The 26,105-nt window shown below is 38.7% G+C and overlaps 1 protein-coding gene across 35 annotated transcripts in view; it reads right to left on the reverse strand.

Moving 5' to 3' along the window:
* CLASP2 (cytoplasmic linker associated protein 2) overlaps window positions 1–26,105 on the reverse strand; it is a 152,631-nt gene that overhangs the window by 117,759 nt on the left and 8,767 nt on the right. For 32 of the 35 annotated variants that reach the window (XM_049816873.1, XM_049816892.1, XM_049816872.1 and 29 more), the window contains 5 exons: window positions 20,882–20,960; window positions 7,087–7,190; window positions 3,543–3,634; window positions 3,133–3,208; window positions 1,520–1,617 (listed from right to left, as the gene is read on the reverse strand). In XM_049816873.1, coding sequence (XP_049672830.1) covers window positions 1,520–1,617; window positions 3,133–3,208; window positions 3,543–3,634; window positions 7,087–7,190; window positions 20,882–20,960 — 449 coding nt within the window. Of the gene's footprint in view, window positions 1–1,519; window positions 1,618–3,132; window positions 3,209–3,542; window positions 3,635–4,298; window positions 4,306–4,362; window positions 4,433–7,086; window positions 7,191–20,881; window positions 20,961–26,105 lie in introns of those variants that run through there. The other 3 variants (XM_049816902.1, XM_049816914.1, XM_049816915.1) reach the window with 3 other exon arrangements.

A 26,105-nucleotide genomic window follows, 5' to 3' on the forward strand; every position in this document is an offset into this window, starting at 1 on the left:
CCCTCATTCCCTATTCCAAAAGATGTCCAAGACCCTATCTTAATGCAAGAAGGATCTTCTCCGGTATGTTCCAATTATCTGCTACAAAACTCAATTTTTGGAATTGTAGTAATAATATGGCTTAAACTTCTGTGGTAACCATATAGTCTCTTAATAATCTAAAACTGTGACAGCCATTAAATAGAAGAAAATATGTACAACTTCCCATTCCCACAAGCAGGGTCAGCTTTAGTCCAAACAGGCTGAACTCTGCCTGGAATGTGAAACAATAAATTCAACACCATTCTCCTGTGACATTTTGATACCTTATAAATCATCATTAAAAACTAGGGCTAATAGTTTTTTAGAAGGGTCTGATGAGGCACAGTATCCATTCTGATATTCTCTCTGACACCATGCAGTAGATACATTCAGCGTTATCAAAACCAAGAAGTGAGATGAAGACTCACAGTAGAGTGGTGTGTTAATTGATAAGGGGTCAACACATTTTTAAAAGTGTAAATTGTTTTAATAAAGAATTTGAAAGATTTTTTTATATGAACAGTCTTGCCCACTAAGTACAATTTCAAGCTCTGTCTAGCTTTCTTAATTAAACAAATCCTTACCAAGGTAGCAACAAAACAATGGCTACTTCTATTTCATATAAACTAATCTACATACAACACAGACCAGCCTTTAAAGATTGGAATAGCTTTTCAGAAAGAGAAAGGACCAATGAAGCAAGCATTGTCAAAACTTCCTTGCACCTTTTGCAAGAAACATCCAGTGTCCTGTGATGGCATGTGTAACGGTCAGACTGATGAACACTCCTTCCAAATACTCCTTTCTCATTGAACACCAGAATTGCAACTTCAGGATTGGGAAGTAGTTATTTTGAAAAGCACCCCTCTCTCATCTAGCTGTAGCCCATAAGCAAACATCTAGGGTGGAATGGATTGGTCTGATGTAATTCGCAATAAGCAAGGGAAGACAATTTTTTCCATTACAACTATCTCCAAGGAAGATAGTTGATTCGCCATACTTTCATTGCACACTCACACATGTACACACACACTTGTTCTCTCTCACACATGCACAAAACATGAAAAGTACAGATTTAAGTACTTCAGCTGAGACTCTTCTCCACTGAGGCTAAACAGCAACTCTAAAATAAGGAACAAGACGTATATACTCGTATTTTCTGATTATTTCCCCACTGCACTCCATATCCGTTTACTTAATTTTGAAACATTTTTCTACTACTGTCCAGTTCTCAGCTGCTCTTAAAGTCAGGAGATTTTAACTAGTGAATGCAAAACTGCTTTTCATCATACACCTGTATGCCTCTTCCAAGCAGAAAAAGACAACAGCAAAAGAAAGTCAGGAACACTAGTAACATCACGATGGAAGCAAAACTAACTAGAAGGTAAAATCAAAACTGTAATAATTTTAAAACAAAGTTATAAGTGAGTTTAAAGTTCTGATAAAGAACAGTAACACAAAATGACTCAGGATTACAAAATCAGAACAGCTAACTCACCTGCCAGGAGGAATTCCTCTCTTCGTAAGATCTATTCGTACTTTCTCTCCCACATGTCTATAAACCTCTACAATGGCTAGTATGGCAGCATCTCTCACCTGTGAACACAGTTTAAATTGTTAATTTCAGGGTTACAGAAACCAAAACAACATTCACCAACAATCCACTAATCTTACAATTTCTATTGACCTGCAGGCCAACTCATTTCACGAAACAGTTGAAACAGTGAGGACGGAAGGGAAAGGAAATACAACTGTTATTTCAAGATGATATTTGTTCCAAGTTAGAGCATCTCCTCCAGATGGTAAATGAAAACCCCTAGAAATAACAGCTCTAGAGGGAATTTCTGGGATTGACATAAGAATAATATGGGGGGGGGGGGGGGGGAGGGTAGTGCTTTATTTAGGACTCTATCACAGTAGGCAATATTTCCAAAAGCTACTCCCTGCACTCAGCCTTGACACTTCATCTTGCTTCCCTCAGTTTCTACATGCAGCGAGGCTCTGCTGGAAAACTAAGGACCTGACTGCCCACAAGAGCGGGCCAAAGTGATCAGCTTTTTGTTTGCTTCCTTCAACAGGAATTACGTGGCATCACATAAGCACACGGAAGGGAGCAAGACAAGATAGGGGAGGAGGAAGGAACAGTTAGAGCAGGGCGACAGAGTGCCTCTTTAAAAATTTTAAACCATAGTCACTACAATAAAAACTGCCAAAAATGCATGTTAGTAAATGCCATTATTTTCTACAAAGAATTACTGGAATGGCTTTAGTATTGTTCTTTGTAACAGTTTGAAATAACCCACAATTCCTTTATCAAGATACAAACTACATCTTCACTAATGATCAACAAACAAGACAAATTCTTAACAGATTTTCTCTAGAACAGAACAATGCTACGCTATACAGAGGAGACAAGAACTTTGCTGCACCCAGAAAATAAGCATGAAGACCTATCCGGTTTATCTGCCCATCTCGTCCCCTTGCTACCTTCTTCCTTACTGTATTATTAGTCTTTTCTCTCACACAGAACTGCAGATAAATCAAGAGAGATCTTATCTATTTATATTTGAAGGTTTTCTGAAGTTCAGATGTCACCGTTATGAACTACATCTTGATTTTCGCTGCAGATGTTTTTGCTTAATTAACTGATTTAGCTACAGTCCTTGCATGTGCTCAAATGCCATTTGGGTCCCATTTAGGAAATTATTACACATGATAATGTTATCCTTAGCAAATTTGGCAGACTATTACAGGTCTCATGTAGGGGCTCCTTCTGGAGGCAATTCTTCCTGTCAATAGATTTTTCTTTCTTTTCTTTCAACATGCTCTATAAAAAAACCTACTTTCAGTATTTACTAGTTTCAATCTCTAAAGACAAAACTAAAGGGGCCAGTGTATCGCAACACTACTGCCTTTGCAACTCTACTTTCATATTCCAATCAATGTGGTGATTCAGACTAAAATGGGTTTATTGTTTCTCATGGTAGAAAATAACAATCTGTTGTATACAAGCAAGCCTATCGGCTTTTCTTTAATGCCTTCATTTATTTTGCTTTCATTCCTCTGTGACAGTACGGTTGTTGAAGCACCAGTAAGTACTGAAAACCTTACCTGACTATTCGAGTCACCAAATGCTGTACACAAATGTGGTACCAACTTGCTGAGGATTAATGGTTGTGCACCATAACTAAAAATAAAAAATCAAAAATAAGTTAGATCTATTTTTTACAGAAAAAAAACAAAAAATACTTGATGCAGAAGTGAACTTTTAGCTTAGCATTCATAAAATACAAACTTATATCAATCAAGCTCCATCTCTCTCTTACTAGTCCTTTGTCTACTTTTAAATAAGACAAAAATACTATGCCTTTAGTCTTTCTTTCAGTAAGCTCAGAAGTTGTTCAATTTTTCCCGTTTTTTATTTCAACTAAATCAGACTTCCTAAACCATTAGTTTCAGAGAAAAAAAAAGACATTCGGAAGGACAGAACCATTACATCTCCATAGAAACAAAAAGCTTACATGTTTAAGGTAGCAATAAGACACAAACACACTCCTTCTCGTGATCGGTAATTCTTGTGTTTAAAACCAACAGCAAGGCGTTCCCAAATGTACTATAAAAACAGAAACAATTGTCTTTGATTACCGGGAGCACAATATAATGTAATTCCATCCATATTTTATAATTACATTCAGAACAGTTGCAAAAAAATAACAGAAGACAGGTCCGCTGGAAAAGTAAAGGCACTTCTCAGGTAAAATTAAGTTATAAAATGCACAGTATGGAACACAACACAGAGTATTCCTATGCCAAAAAACAATTTCTAAAAAACATCCTTCAGAAATCTAGCTGAGTATTTTTCCTGTTTGAGAAACAGCTCTTAAAAGCATACAGAATTGTTACAGTTAACACACACAAACAACCATTAACATTACAAACTACTGACTCAAGCAGAAGTTGCTATATTCTTTTTGCTTCATATTCTGTTTCCCTGCCAAAATTTCCTCTTATCCATTTTAACTCATCCCACCCATACTCCTACTGTCCACTTCTCCCCTACTTTTGCTTTAAATTTATTTTTTCATTTCTCAATTACTTCTTGCCCACTCATTCTAATTACTTTGCTTCCATTTTTTTTCTGCTTTCATTTCTCCTTTTGTGCTGGTGCCGCTTCCTGTAGTATGACCCTCTGGCTTGCTAAACCCTCATTTACCTTCTCGCACGCTCATTTTCCACCGCCTGCCTTCAGCCTTTCCCTCCTCAGTTCACCTCTTTACCTGTCCATCTCCTTGTCGTTCTCTAGCTGTGTTACGGTGTAAAAAGCAGAAAGGTGAAGCTTACGAGACTGGGGATTCTCAGGGGTGTTTCGGAGCAGATGCACAGCCTGGAACTGCGACTGCCCCAGCTGCAGGGCTGCCATTACCTCCTCAGCCAGCATCCGCGGGGAGCGTTGCCTAGTGATGGCTGCACATGGGCAATTGCACATTTTGCAGCCTGGCCGCCACCCTCATTCCTACCCCCGAAGTGGTGCGATTGCAACGTTATCGTGATTCCATACAGATCTGCTAAATATGCATTGGATACACATTACTGCAACCGTATTCGGCTTTCTGAAAAAGACCCTCACAAACAGCTACTGATCAACAAAAAGAGACAGTGTAAGAGCAGGGAATGCTGCATTCTCTTTACTAATGATGTAGCACACTTCATAGCAGATGTAAAATTTTCCAATTAGAGCCCTGCTTCATCATTTTGTCCCATCTGTGGTTTCTTGTTTGTTTGCGTGTTTTATACCTCATTACATTTAGAGAAAACAAACCTTCGACAAGCAGGATATGGCTTGCCAAAACTGCACAGCTTAACAACAAAGAACAGGATTTTACGGAGGAAAACATCCTTCCAATTAACCCACTGTCCAGGGACAAACATGGGAAAAAGGAAATCTCCTTGTTTTATGTAAAAAAATACAGGTAGAGAGGAAAGTGTAGAGTACTGAAACAAGCAAAACAGACTGAAGAGAAATTTAGTCTTTCACTAAATTAACCCCACTTGAAGAACTGAATTCTTCTAAACAGAGGAATTCAAATGGCTGCTTAGAAATTTCAACTCATGACTTGCTAGCAACAGTTGGCGTCAAACTCCTTTTGTCCCATTCATGCATTTATACCACCTATATTCCTACTTTTATGCTTTCCTGCCCATACCCAGCTACATCTAGTTCTTGCTCATAAAAAAAACCCCACACAAACCAAACAAAAAACCCAAACACATCTAAAACAAGAAAAGAGAACTGACAACAGGACAAATTTAGTATTATTCAACAATACACTAGAACAGACAAGACAAGTTGATTGGAAAGAAACTTACTGGACTTATCCCCAAAAAATTATTCCACCCAGCTCTTCCACAAGGATGTTTCTCTGTGGCAAAGAGAGCCTAAAATTCTGTATTTCAGTGTTGGAGGCACAGGAAAGACTTCTCTGTTTTGGTCCCTGCTGTGAGAACGATTGATGCTTTTCATCCAGATTTTTAACAATACATAAACTGTCCCGAGAGCAGACAACTGAAGCCACGTTTCTCCCACCCTAGGGGAGTTACCAGAGCCATACCTTCTCTAACTTGCACATGCTGTTCCTTGGACCCCATGAACCTTGTATTCTTTCTGACACTGCCCGTAAGCTTCAAAGGGGGTGGAAACTTCCACCACCTCAGTGTACAGCCTAACAACTTCAGAAACTGAAAGATGGACCAGTAATCTAAAACTCTTTCATGATGTGCCTAGCACAAAGCAACTATCACCACATTCTTTATCAGCAGTTGTTCAAATGAAGGTGTTTCCAAGATGCTCTGCTGTGCACTTAACCAAATGACATTACTGTAGAAGTAGGTGAAATTTCAGGTCTGCGTGCCGGGTACTTCGCCCTGGGCATAGGTTCATATCACTCATGAACTACTTGCCCTTAGGCATGAAAAAAATGTTGCAATGTCTCTTTGTCAATGAACACAATCAAAACTAGATCTCGTGAAGAGGTAAAGGCATGCCTCTGTGGATGACACTACGAGACTTTGATGCCCAGTCAGGTCTGTGACCAAATCATATGAGAAAATGCCTTATGTTGGAAGGGAGATAAATATGTTTATATAGTTGCCTAACATTCTACCCATTTTTCCCATCAGGCAAACAAAGCAATTGAGAACAATTTTCTCACTGCAAATCAAGTCTGCAAAATCTTATTCCTTGCACACAAACATTCAGACCTGTATCTATGAATAAACAAAGCCAGGAATTCGCATGCAGAAGAACCTCATTTTCATTCACAAAAAATAAGACATTCCTTATTAACTTCTGCACTTAGAACTCAAACAGATTTCCTTCAGAAATTAAAAACTCAAATGATAAGTTCCTACTGGCAACCAGGGTCCCCAGAATTGCAAATAACATCATTACTCAAACAATATAATCCTGTTAAACAATCATACATTTTTCAGACTCACAGAGTAGAAATGTAAGACTTGGCACTTGGAGGCCACATAATGCTAAGAACTGTTAAAAGGTTTGCTGAACTCAAACTTCAACCTAAGACAACAAGTCAGAAGGCAACTTATCCCCACCTCAGTTTGTCCAAGGTTCACACAGCATGTTTGTCATACATCTAGAAAGGCAGATTTCTAAGTTAGAATGCAGGACTATTCCTACGTGTTCAAGTACAAAGCTAATTTTAAAATTAATTCAGAGCTAAACAAACTTATTTATTCCCATTATGCAAACTCAAACCCAGGAGGATGCTTCAAACATGCTTTAATTAACAAAGTCCTGCCACATGACATGAAAACATCTACTCAGAATTTAGCTACGCAAAAAATATGCAAAAACTGCAGAATTGCACTGTGCCAGATTTTCATCTTTAGCTGAACAATGCATCAGTGTCAACCCATTAAGAATATCTTTAACATTTATACCATTAACAGTCACCCATAACATTGTGACAAATTCAAAGTCAAGCTCATGCATACGTCATAAGCTCACTGGAGGCCTATATGTGAATCTGTATTAAGTAAACATACCATGGGTGGTGCTGCTTCATCCATCAATTTCAATATAAGATTCTGTGCTTGCTCTCGAACTTGGTCTTTGGCATCTCCCATACGATCTATCAAAGGCAGGAGAACTACAAGAGGGAGAAAAAAAAAAAAAGAATAAAGATTTTCTAATACTTATGGATATTTCCTGAAACACATTATGCTACAGCTCATTCAATAATAAAAGCTGATTTTAAGTTGGTCAAAATATTTGAAAGTCTCAAATATATTTCTGAGTATGTTACAAGATTAACAACCAATGCATTTGACTGAAATTGAAAAAAACAGTCTTCCAACAGGCTAAAAAGAAAACAAGCTTCCCATCTTAACAACTGTGTCAATTACTTCAATTTAATCTTCAAAAAGTATGCCAGTAGCTTCTGAAAGTCTGGCTTTTCTGAAAAATAATGCTGGGCTTGGTGAGTGCAGAAGAACTGGGATAGGAAAAAAAGACTATTTTAAAATAATCAGTGGGATTTTGCTGCTTAATTATGAAAAATCTAAAAGTTTTAAATCCTGCTATTCACACCGTGTATCTTCTAGAAACTCAGCCTTACTTCAGTAAAAGTATCAGTAAAAGTTACTATTTTAAAACAAGCATCCTCAAATAGTATTTAACTAAAATTGCACCATAGCTGATGATTTCACACCCTAAAAATCAGAACTCGGTCAGAATGAAAGGATTTGCCAATTCTTTTCACTTGCTTATCCAGAGAATAGTTTATAATTACAAATGATAAACAAATTAATGTTACAATATTTAGGAAAGTTACCTGAATGAACACTTAGGTCAGCATTGTGCAAGACATCCTGCTATACTGGTTCCCAGCCCTGCATCCAGGCCCTATGCATACAGCTTTCTGAGATTCTTCCCCCCAGTGCTTTTGGTACCAGTTCTTCAAAACAAGGGGTGACGACACCGAGCATGACACCTTCCCTCAGGAACTACAACTGGATTGGCGGAAATGTCATCTCCCGCATGACAGTGCTTTTAAAGTTAGTATAAGCACAGGGAACACCACCTAGAAAAAGCAGTATCACATGCCAACAGTAACATTTACCTGTCAACAGCTCAACCTTCTGCACCAGCTTTTGTGTCTCATCTGATCCACAGTCTTCTAAGAGCTGCAAGTATCAGTCACATAATCTAGGTGGAACTTATTCAAGACAGACCACAATACCCACCCAGCCCATTCTTCTGCTCCCGCACTCTAGTTAAGCTGGGGCTAAGTTTGCAACTAGCATATGTGCTGGTTTCAGCTGGGATAGAGTTAATTGTCTTCCTAATACCTGGTATAGTGCTATGTTTTGGGTTCAGTATGTGAAGAATGATGATAACACTGATGTTTTCAGTTGTTGCTCAATAGTGTTTAGACTAAGTCAAGGACTTCTCAGCTTCTTATGCCCAGCCAGCAAGAAGGCTGGAGGGGCACAAGAAATTGGAAGGGGACACAGCCAGGGCAGCTGACCCAAACAGGCCAAAGGGGTATTCCATACCATGTGATGTCATGGCCAGTATATAAACTGGGGGGGGGGGGGGGGGGGGGGGAAGTTGGGCAGGGAGGCATCCCTGCTCGGGAACTAACTGGGCATTGGTTGGTGAGTGGTGAGCAATTGCATTGTGCATCACTTGTTTTGTATATTCCAGTTCTTTTGTTATTATTGTCATTTCATTGTTGTTATTACTATCATTATTAGTTTCTTCCTTTCTGTTCTATTAAACTGTTCTTATCTCAACCCACAAGTTTCACTTTTTTTTTTCCCCAATTCTCTCCCCCATTCCACTGGGGGGGGGGGGGGGGGGGGGGGCAGCAGTGAGTGAGCAGGTGCATGATGCTTAGTTGCTGGTTGGGGTTAAGCCAGGACAGCATGCCATTTAATCCAAACTTCTAAAACTAGCATGAAATATTTACCTTGAGTCTTGCTCATATTCCAACAAAAAAAGATACAGTAACAGCTAAAATCACCTTTTGCTGCATTTGGTGTTACATCTCAGAACACCTGAGAGTACTTGACAGTTTCTGCCTGACCTCTCTCAGCTGTTGACTGCTATAAAATTAATTTTCCTATTTTACTCACAGAAGAAATAACCATATCACCCTTTTTTTTTGAAATGCAGATCTGGAAGAGTTTTAGCAGTACTTAATGATTTTAAAGTAATAACTAAACAATAGAGTTGCCAGCAAAAGAAAGGGAACAGAATCAGTAACCCAGGAGGCCTCCTCAGTCCTCTGTTCCTACATTAAAAACAGGAGCTATTTCTGTACCATGATTATTACTGGACAAATACACTGCTGAAGTTTGAATTTCCCCTCCTGTATCTGAACACTTTCTAATTGTCCTAATCTGAATATTTAATTCTACTGGCTCTGGATAGTCCACTGACATCTTTAGCTCCCATTATCATACTTTTGCTTTTTTCATCTTTTCTTCCCTTTCTCCTCTAAGTTATTACAGCTACTTTCATTTTACAGTTTGAAGATAAGGGCTGCAGGGATTTTTTTGTTTGGGTTGGGATTTTTGTTGTTATTCTGTTGGTGTGGCATGCTGGGTTTTTGTTTTGGTTTTTTGAGGGACATTTTTGTTTGGTAGTTTGGTTTGGGGATTATTTTTCCATTTTGTAAACACAGAAGAAACACCCAGAACTCAAGAAGTGATTTTTGGGAGTACACAGCTGAGCCCTCCCATAAATTTCCAATCACTCATATACTTACTAATTACATTCTTCTTCCCAACAGTACTTTTAATGACTATTTTCAGCACTTCGAAACTGACCTTTTACAAGTCAGTAACCATACATTACTGGTGACCATTGGGCAGCTGAAGGCGACTCTAGCTTTACCAAGAGTTTACCAAATACAGCCCCTGAGAAGCTGTTCCAGTGGAGGGAAACACAGCAAGTGCCAGTCCTGTGGGAACACGGCTCCTTTGTGACTAATTAGCACGCTGAGTCAGTTGACGGAGCTGCAGATACCAGGGCTTTGCTCAAATCACTAAGGCAAGCACAGAGAACAGCTACTAGAAGCCGCTGAACAGAGATGAGGTCACCAAGTTAAATTGAGCTATGACACAGCCTACAGATTTCGGTACGCGTAGCTACTGAACATGCCAGCCTTTGTCACTCACAGAGCTCCGACAGAGGGACAACCTGCTGTGGGAACTGTTAAAGGGCCCAAACATCTGCAGGCTTGACTTTTTTCCCTCCTAAATCTCAAGTTTCTCTAAGACCCTATATAAGACATGATATATTCTGTTTGCATAAGACAAATGAAATTAGGCTGTCAAATGCTGGCAACCACCAGCTGGTTTTCAGTTTGGTAGTTCATCTTTTCTGACAGAGTAAGCTCCAACAGGAAATTATTTGAAGTAGGCTGCCTATTGATGAAGTTTCAGAATCCTCAACCAGAAGGGGATCTCTACCAAACATACATCAATTTGAATTCGTAACACCTTCATCACTTTTTCTCCAAATGTTAGACATGTCTAGGGAGAGATGTAGTGGAAAACAGCTGAATTGTGTTAGCTGTCCTTTCTACAAATGAGTGGGAAACACAATTCCCTACCTAAAACTTCTGACATTTGAGCCACTCAGGTCCATCCTGCGTCACTGATTACCCTTCTCTTTTCCCTAGTCCAAGCCTCCTGGCCTCTCCTTGCAATCCTCTAGTCCTGCTCAGCCAAAATCACAGAGCACAAGAAACTGACTTCTCATAAGAAACCTCACCCAAGCCCAAAGCAGCGATTACAGCTGAGCGCCAGAGATGACTGTACAACACAGGCTTTTCCTCTACATCAGGATACGCCAGCGCTAGCACTAGAAAGCAGCAGCTTTGCCTAATCACTACCCCAAGCACTGTTTCCCCCTTCACAGCCCATACCACCCCTTGTACCAGTATTTGTCTATTTACAAGGTGAACTGAGGACGTACTCAGACATTCAAGATGATAGACACATGTCACTCAAAAGCATGAGCTAAGAGGTATGTTGGAACTGAGCAAACAGGAACAGGAGGTTTTGGCACCTTAGGAAGTATCTACAGGGTGTATGTGCACTAAGATTTTATAAAAAGATTTTTACCTTGGCCAGCTTTAGGCAGGTTTCTATCCCTGCCAGGAACAGCTCAAATCATACTTGCAATACAAAGTATTTACCTTTACCAAAAATCAAGTCTCTACCTTAGATTAGAGCACTACTACATCCCAAAAAATAGACAACCAGAAAACACATCACTAAGAACACTGCTTTTTTTTCCCACCAAAGTTCACTCCAAATACAACTGAACAATCATTTTGGCTGATACTTTTCCTTTAAGTTTTATATGCTTTCTCATCAGCATTGTCAAATTAGCAACCTTCTTTATGCTGCAGTGCAAATATATGCATTTGGTTATTTCTGGAACCAGCCTACAAACTAAGCAATCTCAAATAGACATTGGAGTTAAAATAAAGGTGAGGAAGGAGAATTATGACCATACAAGAAGGCAGTATTCAAAGCAGTAGTCTCCTAACAAGTTACCCAGTGAAGTATATAATTTGTCACGTTCACTATGGATTCACACATTGCTACTGGTTTATATTAACCTTATCCATCTTACTTGTTCTGTTGCCTAGTTTCTTTAATTATTTCGAAGGGATTTTGGAAAACCTACTAACATATGACAACTTACTTCCTTTTATTTCTGCTGATATGCAGAGAAACACTACATGAAATTTAGAAGACACTGATTCCCTTTGCAGTTGCTGGTTACTTTTTGCAGAGCCAAGAAGCACTATATCCCATTCAATTTTCCTTTTCACCACATTTTGGCATATTGTCAAAGTTTCCTATCGCTACCAGCCACTCCTGAGTTTTTCCTGTTAAGATTTCTACATTGTTATTTTACAGGTTTTGATTACTGAAGAAAACATAAAAGTCTTAGTAAAAATATTCTATAGCACACATTAATTTTACCAGATCTACCTCAAACTGACCTGCTACTTACAACTGAACTGCTATTTATGCCTTCTTCCTTTCTAATTGCATAGTAGTTACCTTTCTATTATATCCCTAACGGAGCTTATTATCCCACTGGTTTCTTTTCCATTGTTTGTCTTCCTTCTCTTGGCTCAGTAAACATAAATAAATTTTCATTTATACAAGTTCACATAATGATTTTATCACCACTAGTTGGACAGTAGATGAGAGAGTTAAGGCCAAAACCAGCACAGAGAGTCAGAGTACAGCCTTGAGAGATTAAATACTTGTTTCCTCTACCAGGACTGAAAATAAGTAAATCACAGAAGTCAGTGCCTAGAATGGCAACCAATGTATTTTTCAAAATCCTGAGCTGCTTAACTGCATGACCCCCTGCAGCAAAGAATGCCATAGGTAGCACAAACAATTTCCTTTTGTTAAACTTTAACAAGAGTTCCTTCTGTTATGACACAAATATGGAGCTTTTCAGTTTGTATTATTGCTCACAACTCCCTCTATTCCTTCTCTCTTGACCACATATATGTGCCCTTTGTAAGTGCCCATTTTATGTATGCCCTCTCATGCCTACCCATGTCTGTGAATCAACATCAGATAGTCCATGTCTGCTCTACTGCGAAGACTTACAACAAAGCATTAAGGAAATAAGAATCTTTACCAAGGAAACAACATCAGTGTTGGCAAAAATTCCAGTACTAAAAAGTCTAACTTCTTGACTTAGGCATTAAAAGAAAAAGCTTTGAGGACAGAAACAGGTTAAACCTAGGCAGCAGTATCCTTCCAGTTTTCTCAGAAACCTTACCAGCTCAGGCAACAGTATTAAACAGCTGCCTCTGCAATTAGAACAGTCTCTGTTCCTCTGGGTAAGATGCACAGGAGAGAAGGGAATCCCACAGAGGCTTCCATGGGGCCAGCAACACGGCCGGTCTGACAGACACACGTGGCCAAGGGCTGCTTCTAAGCAAAGAATCATTAGCAGGCTCTCAGAGAGGGCCTCTGGGCTCTGCTGCCCTCCTCGAGGTAAAGTCCAGTCCGTAGTAAGTTTAATCAAAAGCCATCTCAGACATTAATATGCTTCCTTGGGTCTCTCCAGAAGCCAACTAAGAAAAGCATTAATGGGATTAATGAGAGATACTCTTCATTACCCACAGTGGACGGGGGAAAAAACCCCACTTTTTTTTTTTTAATATGATACATCTATGAATCTATCAGGCTCTCAGTCTCAGGAAGATGAGAGGAGAGCCTTCAAGTCCACAGAGTTGCAGGAGGTGTATTAGACCAGCAAGCAAACAAGAAGGTAGAGAACAAACATTCATATCATCTTCTGAAATTTTTTAGCTCTAGGCTAGGTTTTGACAGAACTAGTATTAATTAGAACCAAACCAAAACCAAGGAACACAAGGATTTCTCTACTCTTTATTTAATGGCACTGCATTTCTAGGTGTCATACAGTGAAGTGTCCACAGACAGCAAGCAGATGACACTCTAAATCACAGCCTATCACACAAGCATGGACCACTTCAGGTGAAATTCATTCCCAGTGCTAGCCATGAACTGCAGTGCTAGCCAGCCAGGACATAAGAAACTTTAAAAGGCTGCACAGATTTTCCTTTTTTTTCTTATTTTTACGAACGCTTTAGGGAATCTGTCACCAAGATGAAAAAAGTCACAGCTTCAATCAGATATGACCATTAGCTATGATCATTAACAACAGAGGGAACCAAAGAAAATTTAAGGATTTTCTGAGACATTGCAGGAAGTTCATCTTTTTGTTAAATTTAAAAATATAAAAGCAATTCAAAACATCTATTCTGCAGCAAAAACACAAATAATGGAATCGCCTCTAAAAGCCTTTTCTAAAAGAGTCTGAAATAGTCAGCATTTTATTGTTTAAGAAAATCCTACAAAACATACCCAACACAGCTTTTCCAGAGGCAATATCAGACAAAACACCTGACTTGATGCCACAAGGTATCTTTGAGAAAAGATTTGTCTCACATAAATAGAAAAGCTTGCTTTACATCATCTAAGCAATTCAATTTCTTGAATTATTTGATTTAATTTCAAAGTATTCTCTAACATCTGAGGCTGGTCATACTTTAAGCAAAGACATAGGCCAGATGATCGCAAAGGTCCCTGCCAACCTAAATTATTCCACATTTTGTGTTTAGGTGTTCTGCAAGCATTTGTAACCTGGAATCCTACAGCAGATTGTGCCATTAGTCTCAACGTTTAAATGAAATTAATATGAAAAATAAGAACAAAAATCAGTCAGTCCCTGAAACCTGAAGATCCAATATTTTTCTACATGCTATATATGCATGGTAGCTCATGCTAACACAGTTGTTGGTTTTCAGGGTGTTGAAGAAAGCTGTTCTCCATACATCATTAAAACCACTTATTGAAGAGTCACATCTTGATTAAACTGCACATTTAAGCCTTTTCCATCAAAAAATTTCAATCATTAAGCAGGAGAAAAAGCAAAAATTAAGAACTTGGGTGTCACTTATCTAAATGCAGTCTTACTCAAACAAATATGCCCAAATTCTTGTACCAAATGCTTTTAATCCACATTCACTCAAAAAATTAATGCACATTGCAAGTCCTTACAACTGCTTTAAAACAAATCAGGCAACAAACTTGCATGCTTAATTATGACAATAAATTTGAAGGAGCATTTAAATTAGTCTGAAGAGTCTAACTTACAGGTTCTTCCATCACTTCTAAAAGCCACATGGGAAAGAATTTAAACACTTCAAATTGAATTCACATCTTACTATATGGCACTACAACTATCTTTCAAAATTATTTTAGCTCACTGGTTTCTTTTTACAGTAAGAAGAATTTGAAACTACTATTACACACATACACACACTTACATATGGGGGGTTTGTGCGTAAAATGTGTAACTATATTCAGACTTACGCATATGTAATGTGTGTATCTGTGTTTGGTCTGTGTCAAGTATCTTTCCTTTAATTTGCAGATAACTAAAATACATTTTGCAACATCTTGTAAGGTTGTATATCAAAGTGAATGATAATATAATTCTATCATAGACTAATGGACAGTTCAATATATGCAGAAAAATATATCATGATGTAACATCACATTAAAACTGAAACAGATTCCTTATACCTTTATTATACTTTTTCTTTTCCTGTTCCTTTGACAGTAACAAGAGGACAAACTAACATTCACTCATTTTAAAAAATGAAACTGCAAGTATGAGTAGAGACTTTTCCCAGAAACTGCCATCCAGTCACATTTTCCCATAATTCTAATATTCTCTTTTATTTCTGATAGATAATATTTTAATAATTAATGCCATCACCTGGGAAAAGAGATTGTGACAGGGTAATTATGCACTCTTAAGTAATCTCTTTTAATCACAGAACAAGCAGTAGTTTTAAATACTGAAAAGATGTAACACTGCAACACTCCTTAATTTGCTTCATTTCTTCCAGAATATAGCCACATAGTCTTATGAACTAACACACACCCTGATATTTATTGCTTGCAAAGTATTTTCAAGCATCTTCACTTGAAGTACTAAAAAAGATTCCAAATTTGCACGTCCAAGTTCCCAGAACACTGATGCCAGCTGCAGAGAGCGTGCAATGTGGTTAATCATAAAAGGATAACACCTTGGAAGAAAGTTACTGCAACATTAGATTGTTGCCTAGGAAACTGAATTAAGTCTCTTATCAGGCGTTATACGTCAATACAAAGATCATTAACATGCTCTTCAGAATTTTGGACAGCATCTGTCCTACAACTATTGTATTGATTTTGCCCAAATCTAATTTACAACATATATGTAGGCTGTAAAGATGGAATTAATAAAGCATTTGTGGTTTTTACCTCTTAGCAAAAAGCCTGCAATGCTTATAGGGGTGAATATTCAGTCACATTAGCTATTTTTGTCTGCATTTGAAGAAATCTATCCCCATCATAACTGGACAGGAAATTAAAGGGGGGGGGAGGGGGGGGATATTTTGCCATGTTATAGTTGGGTAATACACCATTATACTTCCATCATTTACTGAGTTCTGAATCATGAATAAAAACATGACAGGGTTACCAAAACGTAACGCACTTTATCAAGACAAAAATATATTTAAGGTTCCAGGTATTTTATGACAAAACACAGCTACAAATGTTAAACTTCACCTAGAAAATAGGATTCATTGTATTTTAAAAAAGGCAGAAAACAGTAGGTAGGTATTTTATATATACACCTTCCTTTGCTATATTCATGGTGCAATCCTGATCTTCAGTGAGAATGCAAGTACCTACAATAACTTATGGCAATAAATGAGAAGTTAACTATATTTTGAATATTTCAAAGTAATAATTAAATTGCCTGGAAAACTTCTATTATGCTTGTCTTTGAAAATTAATATACTCACATTTATTTGACCAAAACAGAAGAAAGTAAATGCCTACCGTATAAAACACTACTAAGACTTCCTGTGGGGCTATAAGAAGTTTCTATCTTGCTTCCAAATTTCCCAACATTTTCAGGCTTGATATCACGACCTTTATCTTCTCCTTATATCACCTGTATGAATTGTGAATCTGCAATACATGAGTACCCACCTCATTTACTATGTTCACATCAAACAATGACCTAACTGGACATAACCAAGATATGGAAAAAAAAAATGGCAGTTTGCATAAAATAGTTGATTCTTCTTAAATGCATAACTATAGAAACTTTGTAGAAGTTTCGGCACGAGGAAGCTTATTTTTTCTAAGCAATTTTCATCATCCAGATGTAACAAAGAGGCTACATCTAAAACCTGAACTAAAAGTACACAGCATTCTCCTGGAGAAACTGCCTGCTCATAGCCTGGACAGGCAAACTCTTCACTGGGTAAAACCTGGCTGGATGGCTGGGCCAAAAGAGTGGTGGTGAAAGGAGTTTAATCTGGTTGGTGTCCAGTCACCAGTGGTGTTCCCCAGGGCTCGGTGTTGGGGCCAGTTCTGTTTAATATCTTTATCAATGATCTGGATGAGGGGATCGAGTGCACCCTCAGTAAGTTTCCAGACAACACCAAGTTGGGCGGGAGGGTTGATCTGCTTGAGGGTGGGAAGGCTCTACAGAGGGATCTGGACAGGCTGGATCAATGGGCTGAGGCCAATGATGTGAAGTTCAACAAGGTCAAGTGCCGGGTCCTGCACTTCAGTCACAGCAACCCCATGCAGCGCTACAGGCTTGGGGAAGGGTGGCTGGAAAGCTGCCCCGCAGAGAAAGACCTGGGGGTGTTGGTTGACAGCCGGCTGAATATGAGCCAGCAGTGTGGCCAGGTGGCCAAGAAGGCCAACGGCATCCTGGCTTTATCAGAAATAGTGTGGCCAGCAGGAGCAGGGAGGTGATTGTTCCCCTGTACTCGGCACTGGTGAGGCCGCACCTCCAGTACTGTGTTCAGTTTTGGGCCCCTCACTGCAGGAAACACGTTGGGGTGTTGGAGCGTGTCCAGAGAAGGGCAACAAAGCTGGTGAGGGGCCTGGAGCACAAGTCTTATGAGGAGCGGCTGAGGGAACTGGGCTTGTTTAGTCTGCAGAAAAGAAAGCTAAGGGGAGATCTTATCGCTCTCTACAACTACCTGAAGGGAGGTTGTAGCGAGGTGGGGGTTGGTCTCTTCTCCCAAGTAAGAATTGATAGGATAAGAGGGAATGGACTCAAGTTGCACCAGGGGAGGTTTAGATTGGATATTAGGAAAAAATTCTTCACCGAAAGGCTTGTCAAGCGTTGGAATGGGCTGCCCAGGGAAGCGGTTGAGTCACCAACCCTGGAAGTACTTAAAAGATGCGTAGATGTGGTGCTTAGGGACATGGTTTACGGGTGGACTTGGTACTGTTAGGTTTACAGTTGGACTTGATGATCTTAAGGGTCTTTTCCAACCTAAATGATTCTATGATTCTACTCTCTTCTGGCACCTGTAAAGAACTCACTATAGTTAGAGTCAGTATACACAGAGTCGGCTATGGCATAGAAGAGACAATATAGCTTTTATAAAGGAAGTGGTACCTCACAAACTCACAAGAGCTCTCTGCCGAACAGCTGCGCAGAAGGTAACTCCACTAACAAGAGCACAGCTGGATTTTCACATAGTTCTCAAGAAGGAGTCTTACAGGAAGGAAGGTACCATAATGATAAAGGCATGGAGGAAGAGACACCGTCCCAGACAGCGGACCCTAAATCCACCATCACTGCACAGGAAAACAGGTTGTCACAGTAGACAGTCTCATGAATACATTAAGACAATTTTCAGGAAGCAACAATGTAACAAAGGAATAGATCATCAATAGTTACGACAGTAATAGATGACATAACAAAACCAAACAGAATTATGCCACTATAAACATATGCTGCATCTGTGATGTTATGGCTTCCTCAACTCAGAAGCACTACAAGAGAAAGGCACTGAAAGGAGAAACAAGAACAATAAAACCCATGGAATCACGTGTATACAAGAAACAATTAGACCGGGACTCTTACACGGCATGGGGAGGGAGGAAGGATAGCAGAGGAGAGGCACAGAAGAGATCTGTTAAACAAAGATTGGCAGTCAAGGTAAGAAATGATGGCTCACCTCTCTACCACCAGATCTGTCAAGCATCAACTGATCAGGCAGCCACTCCAAAACAAGAGTTTTGCATAATTAAGCATTACTACAGAACACTGTAGAAGCCAAAGGTCTATGTGGGTTCAAAAACTAACCAGATAAAGCTGTCACCCTGTCACAGGGTGACAGGGGAGACACTGAAGATACCATCTACCTGGCCCTAAATTGCAAGACTACTGACAGCTAGGGAGTCATACTGAAGGAGTTATCACTGCATGTTTGTCCTGTCCTTGCTTTCTTCTCAGGCATCTGCAAACAGATCACTGTCAGATACGAGTCTTTGGTCTGACTTACTGGAGTCATTCTCAGATTACGGTAGAAGCCAAATCTGCAGAGTCAATAGAACATGATTTGGGAAACAGCTGGTTCTTTAAGTTTTGTTGAAGGAAGCAGTTTTCTTGCTCACCAGTGTGCTTTTAATTACTCTCATAAACCCCAGACTATCCATGCTCCCAGACATTTACAATAAAGTTTCTGTATTACTGCTTCACTGACAAAAACTGAAAGTGATCCAAATCTCATTATAAGACTTGGAAAAACAGCTACCAACTGAACAGAATTCATACTATAAATCACTCTTACAAGTCGTCTAAAATAACTTTCTTCTGCCTTTACTGAGACTAACAGTTTAGTGTCTGTTAAGCTTATATAAAAGCTGATCATGCACAACAGCAACATGCATATTGAGGATAATGCAGTCTACAGGTCTCAATTCTGGAGACACTCAGAAGACCAGTTTCAGCTGAAGGCAGTACTACTCAGCTTTTCTAGAAAACACAGCTTGAGGACAGTGAGTCCATTGATGTTACACGTGTTCGATGGTCACTCACAGTGCCAGCACACTTTCTTTTTTTTAATATAAATGCTACCAAGTATTGAAATTTAAATCTTTAATTTGCTTATAATCTCAAACTACTCAAATACTGGGACAGAAAAGTAGTGTTTTCAAACTATTCTCAAATAGTTCACATTTAAAAACACAAAACCAGAAGAAATAAAAAAAGCTTTCCAACATTTAATAAAGTTGCTGTAATTCTAAATTGTACATACCACTAAAATACAAATCAGAGTAAAACTCTGAAGCCTAACACTGTTTGTAGCTACAAACGGAGATTATTCAGAAATCAATATTCTACATAGCACAATACACCTCCAGTTCCCTTACACTGCTCCAATACAAAACTAAACAGTCAAAGAAAAAACCCTCTGCAACAAAACAGATTTAAATTCTGTAGCACTCTACTGCAGTAGTTCTACAATATCCTGAAAAATGATTCCAATGAAGTTAGATAGTAAACTTTCAAATTTTGCTGATTTCTTAACTCTTAAATACAAAAGCAGACATGTAAGGAAGAAGCAGCTTAACATTTTGACAGAAAATTTGAGATAGCTGGGTATGTGGGAACAAGATGCAAGATAATTCATACAAATTTTGGAAAAGGACATTAAGCTAGAAAATTCCGTTAAAAACAGCCAGTGATAGAACACTGATGTTAATGCCCTAGTAGCACTACATTAAGGACAGCAGCAAAACGAGTTGAGCAGTGTAGTTTGTTCATACGTCCCAGAACTGTTTCATACTCAGACATACATAGATCCATTAATTTGAAATTCATTTGAGTAAACATTTCACACAAGAATAACAGTTAGTACTTTTTTTCATCTCATAACAAGTTTAGACGACTAAAAGCTACAGTCCAGTTATCTAACAGGAGGTGGACCACATAGTCCTGTGAGACCACAGGCTTCAGCAGCCATAAGGCTCTAATTAAAATGATCTGCAAATGAAACCTTTAATCTTTAACACAAGTTAAAGGTAACACTTATGTTGCAATGTAATTTTTAGATGACTGTCTTGGGGAGTTGTAAGCAAATATATAGCACGGGAGCGTTAAGCAACTACATATCATGAAACTAAATCACTGAAAAGTTATTCCTGGAACCTTTAAAAAATCCCAACCACGACCAAGAAATCAGTGACTGCATAACAAATTAATATTTACAAGTTAATATAAAATTATTTGAATTCCAACAACAGCAATAAGATGTCTACCAATGTATTGTAATTAGCTAGAAAGCTTTCAACATGTTCCACTTCAGCTGCTGGGACAGGGCGGGTGGGGAAGTGTCTTCTACTTTTTGGTCTTAGGAAAAGAAAGTTACATTTCACTTACCAGTTCCTATATAGGATTTAAAGCGTCCTGATAGTCTGTCGACAAAGGCACCTAAAACATCTAATCCCAGTAATGCTACCTGTTGAAACAAAAGCATTACATAGACAAAACAGATCACTAAAGAATTCTTTAGAATATATTTTAAAGAAATTAGATCTATATATGCAGGCATGCTGAAAGACTGTCTCTTAACCTAACGATAAATTAAAGTTCCAATTAGAGAGCTGATAATTCCTTGAAAGCTTTCATTAAGACAAAGTTATCAGAATATGTTTGGAATGGATCAAGAATATTTACATATACCAGATCAGTTCAGATTTTTCAGTACTTGTCTTAAAAGAGGAAGAAAATAAATATTAGAAATCCAATGTTTTAGTATTTTCAACTACAAATGATTAAACTTCAAATTAATAATCACAAGGACTAAGTTGGAAGAAGCTCTTCTTTTTCTCTCTCTGGATCATATATTAGGACTGAAATTCTATCCCTCATTTTCTTTAGGAGATGACTCTAGAGGTCTAACTCAGCATTAACTGAAAATCAAAATTCCTTTGAAACAGGTACCAGTAAGGCTTTAGGCTTATTTCCTCTACCAAGTTTCTAAGCTGCTTAAAGAAACAAAACAGAATGCCTTACCAACAACAAAAAGCAACAAAACAAAAAAACAACAACAACAAAAAGGGGTGGGGGTGTGTGCAGTTACCATACTCAGAAAAAGCAAACAACTTCAAATGCAAACTAAGCCCCCAAACATAAGTACTAATACAGACTGGAAAAAAACCCATGGTTTAAACAGTTTCCCAGATGTTAAGAGCTTACTTCCATCTAGCTACTTAGTTCATCCAGCAAGGTCATTACATCATTTTTCAAACTCCCAAAACAAAACTGAGAGAAGCCAATACCGTCTTCCCTAGAAGTTCAGACCACACCATTTGTCCACCTACTTGTTGAGCTAGGGGAGTTTTATTTCTCTTCATTTGCTGTTGTTAAAAAAACAAACAAACAAAAAAAACCCCAAACACAACAAACCAGAAAACAAAAGGAAGTTCAAAATACTACTGGAATTGTGAGGAGGTTCCCATCTATGAACAGAAACTAGATAAGAGGACAATATCCACTAGTGTAGAAACAAAACATGATCCAAAATGATCAGTTAAACTAAATCATTTTAACAAGTCAGGACACCTTTTTTCACCCTTAACTATCCTGCATACTGTTTCAAGACTTCATTCTTATCTTCCTGTAATAGTTCATTACGAACACCAGAACCTGCATTTTCACATCTTATAGTTAAGTCAATCAGCTGCCCATGAAGGCACAAATGCCAAAGGAAGGACCTCCTGAAGCTTGGGCACTTGTAACAGTTTTTCCTCCTCTTTATTTTCTAGTAAGACACAAAACAGCAAATTTCTCCCCACGAAGACATGAGCAGAATTACTCCCCTCTATTAGCTATTTATTTTCATAAAACTTGGAACCACAATTTCTTGGGACAACTCTGTTTCCTTAAGATCCTCATCTGTCACAATTGTCCACACTGGACAGCAGGCCAAAAAAATTTGACTGGAGATTAATGCGAATACACATGGTCCACACACACAAGATCATGTGGGCCTTGTTTCTGTAGGAAACTAGACAAATAAGGTCTCCATAAAATCTATGATCTGAAGCAGCTGCATAATTAAGCGGATTTTTAGTAATTTCAGTATTAGTATAATAGATCTCCTTTTAAAGAGGGGGTACAAAACTTAGCTCCAAGTTAGTACAATTTACTTGGAAATTTACACAATTTTGTTGCATACGAAAATGGAGAATAGCAAATATAAGTGGAAGGCATCACTGGCTTAAATTAATATATTTCCAAAAAGGTGACTGCATCTACAGCTTAGGATGAGAAAACAGAATCCTCTAATCCATACCTTACCTAGATAAAAAATATAAGTCAGCTTTTAGGGTAACGTCAAAGCTTCCCAAAAGCTCTTTCCTTTAATGTTCTTTTCCAGATTGACAAACTATGAGACCCGAGACAAAATCTCAGTTTGAAAAGTGATGCCTGCAAGATGCAGGCAGGCCTGCAAGAAATCATTCTGGATATACATTGTTTTCCTATGCTTTTGTTTCCTGACTACAAGCCCTACCTTAGACTTGTCTTCCAGTAGCAACTTTTCAGACACCCTTCCCGTGCAAGTATTTTGGAGTCTATTAATGCACAAACCACTGCCTTTCTTTCTTTAATGGTACTTACAGAGAGTATCTCTCTTCTCTGCACATTTGATTATCTTCCTAAAAATCTCTCTTGAAGACTTCTATCATTCTGAACAACAGCAGCTCAGAAATTTAAAGTAAAGCACTCATGACTGTTTTTTTACTACAGATCTGCTCTTTACTAATCCCAAAGAACAGTTCTGAGTAAGATGGAGAGTATTTCTTGATTATGTCCTCCAGTGCTCAGCCTCTAGGGTCTGGAGTGTTTTTTGTGGGATTTTTTTTTTTTTTTTTTTTTTGCGCCTTTTTTGTTGGTTGGTTTTGGTTAGAGGGGTGCGGAGATTGTTTTTTTTAAAGTCTCACCTGGGTAAAAACAGTGGCCATATGGAATATTTGAACCTCCATATAACCTAAGGGTCAGAGGCTTGATAACCACCAGAGAAACGGCTATTCATCCTACCATGACTGTTACTGCCAACAAATAATCTGATCACTTGTATTTCATTTGTCTAAGAGTATTTTATTTGATCAAGAGCACTCACTGAGATATTGCCTGCACATTCCATATTTTTGTATCCCTCCCTGTGAATGGGTAAAGTTTAACTGCCTCTCATGATGCAAGCCACATTTGCCTTGATTAACCATTCAAGCAGTTGTCAATATGGTGTTGGCTCTTTGCAACTATCTATCAAAGATTTGCTTGAAGAATGCAGTAGGGGTTCTACTTCTATAATTGGTATACAAAAGTCACTTTAGTAAATACTATAAATTTAAAAATGCCGATCAGTAGTTTTGTCTTGTGATGTCTTTATTGTATGAAAATACATAGTTCAGACTGCACATGATGAAATAAAGCTTTCAAAAGTTACGTTTCTAAGTCAGATACGAGACTAACACTGGCTTTAAAAAAAGCAAAAGTAACAAACACTGCTGTGAAATTCTCATCTCTTTAACCAGAACCCTTACAGATAAGAGGCAAGGGAACAGGTTACTACAGTCTTAAAGGAGCAATCCTATACCTACAACACGATGGGTTATTCTTTAGCTCATACAAAATCCCCTATGGTCTGCAACTTTGACAAGATATCAGGTATGAAATGTCAGGATATCTGCAGAGTGAGAAAGTATGATGTAACCTCAGGCTGGAAGTATCGGGAAACTGCTCTAGCTACAAAATCAGCTCTCATTGCACGTTTAAAAACAAGTCAGCTGAAGCATACCACTACAGAGTATACCAAATAAACTACCTCTTACTGTCTTTGTACATCCATCTTAACAATTCTCTGCTTTGATACACAATGTTTTGAGTTTCAGCATCTCCTGGTAGGTATAACCCATGCAGTATTCAAGCAGTCCTTTGGAAGGAGTCCTTAATTGATATGGGGTCACAAAACAAACAAACAAAAATTCACAAGTCAAGGCAGAATGATCTGCAAGAAAAAGGTTCCAAGCTCTTAGACACTGTGTGGGACCATGTACCAACACAGGCTCTCCACTTTAGCAACAGAAAAACCTCCCTTCAGCATCATGGCTCTTTCCCCACCAGCTTCAATGAGTGATGTATTTATTCTGGGATTAAAATCGTTGGATCTGTTTCTTACTCTGCATTCATTAAGCCTTTCGCCTGCTGCCTAGAAAGAGCCTTTGTGTGTTGAGACTGATTCATCAGCTCACTATTGTTTGATGTATTTAAACACTGCTTTTGAGGTTCACAGTAGAAAGTAGGCTTATTTGAACTGGAGTTGGTTAAGTGTTGAGCTACTCTTTAACAAGCCAGTGTTCAGGACCATCCTTGACTTCTCAGATCACAACAAAATCACCAACCCTACTGAGAAATATTTTACCTGTTCTGGAAAGGACCAGACTCTTTATTGAAATGAAGATGTTCGAACCAAAATGTGATTAGGAATTGAGACAGTCATTAGGAATTGAGCCTATTTCTTGCTCTGCAGCTTGTTCCTTTTCCAGCTCTCTTACATACTCTTTCCAGCACTGCCACTACTCTTACGTGGGCAATTTCCAGTCGTCTAAGTCTTTGCTAGGAAAAGAAATACTGTTCTTCAAACCCTACCTGGTTAACCATGCACACTTACTACTATTCTCACTGTGATTCTGTAATTTCCCATCCCTGTGGGGGACATCTAGGGGCAGGACACTGCCAGGAAACCATGTCTGGTTACATTAAATTGCCAAATGACCTTAATACAAATGTCCTTGTATTTGGTCATAGGATCTCTGAACTGTATATGGAAATACAGATCACAATCTGCAAACTAGTCATGAGAATCTAATGGGGGAATCATGGAGGTCACCATCTGGAACTCCAAAAGAATGAAGTTAAGGCATTGGACTTCCTGTCACCATGGGGACAGCTGTGGTACCACTAACAGTCAACTGACAAACAAAAACCAGCAGGCCACACAACTACGCCCTGCAAGAAAAAGCATTGTTCCAGCACTGCAGTGCTGGAATGAGACATGCACAGGAAAATGAGGTTTTCAGGAGGGTTTTTTTGGTTTAAGTATTGTCAGCCAAGCCCAAAGGCGTACTTTCTCAATTCTCAAATAATCTCAAGCACCTTGCAAGTAGCTAAACGTGAAACAAAAACACATATGTGCGTGCGGTCTCTTCTTGGAAGTTTCTTACTCCTAGTTCTCTTTACCCATCTCCCTGAATACACTTCTCTCCTATTTCACAGGATACTTGATCACTTTTTGCTCCCTTTACTGTTTCCCACCCCAATTCTCTCCACATCACCCACTTCACCGAGATCTACCCATATTCCATTCCTTCCCTTAACCCAAAAGCTTGAAGATACCAAAAACTGCCTCTGGCTCCATGGGCAGAAGGAAGCTTTCATTTTCCTGAGTCATTTCTTCAACCCAGGCGGTTCTTCAGTCCCAGCCAGGTCATCTTCAGACTCCATTCTCCCTTTCACAAGAAAAGCTACTGCTGCAATCCTCCCACTCAGCATCAGTTGGGCAGCTGCCTCTGCTGACAGCAGTCAAAATTGCAGTCCC

The sequence above is a fragment of the Accipiter gentilis genome, chromosome 14 (genome assembly GCF_929443795.1).
Source record: "Accipiter gentilis chromosome 14, bAccGen1.1, whole genome shotgun sequence".
NCBI classification, from domain to species: domain Eukaryota; kingdom Metazoa; phylum Chordata; class Aves; order Accipitriformes; family Accipitridae; genus Astur; species Astur gentilis.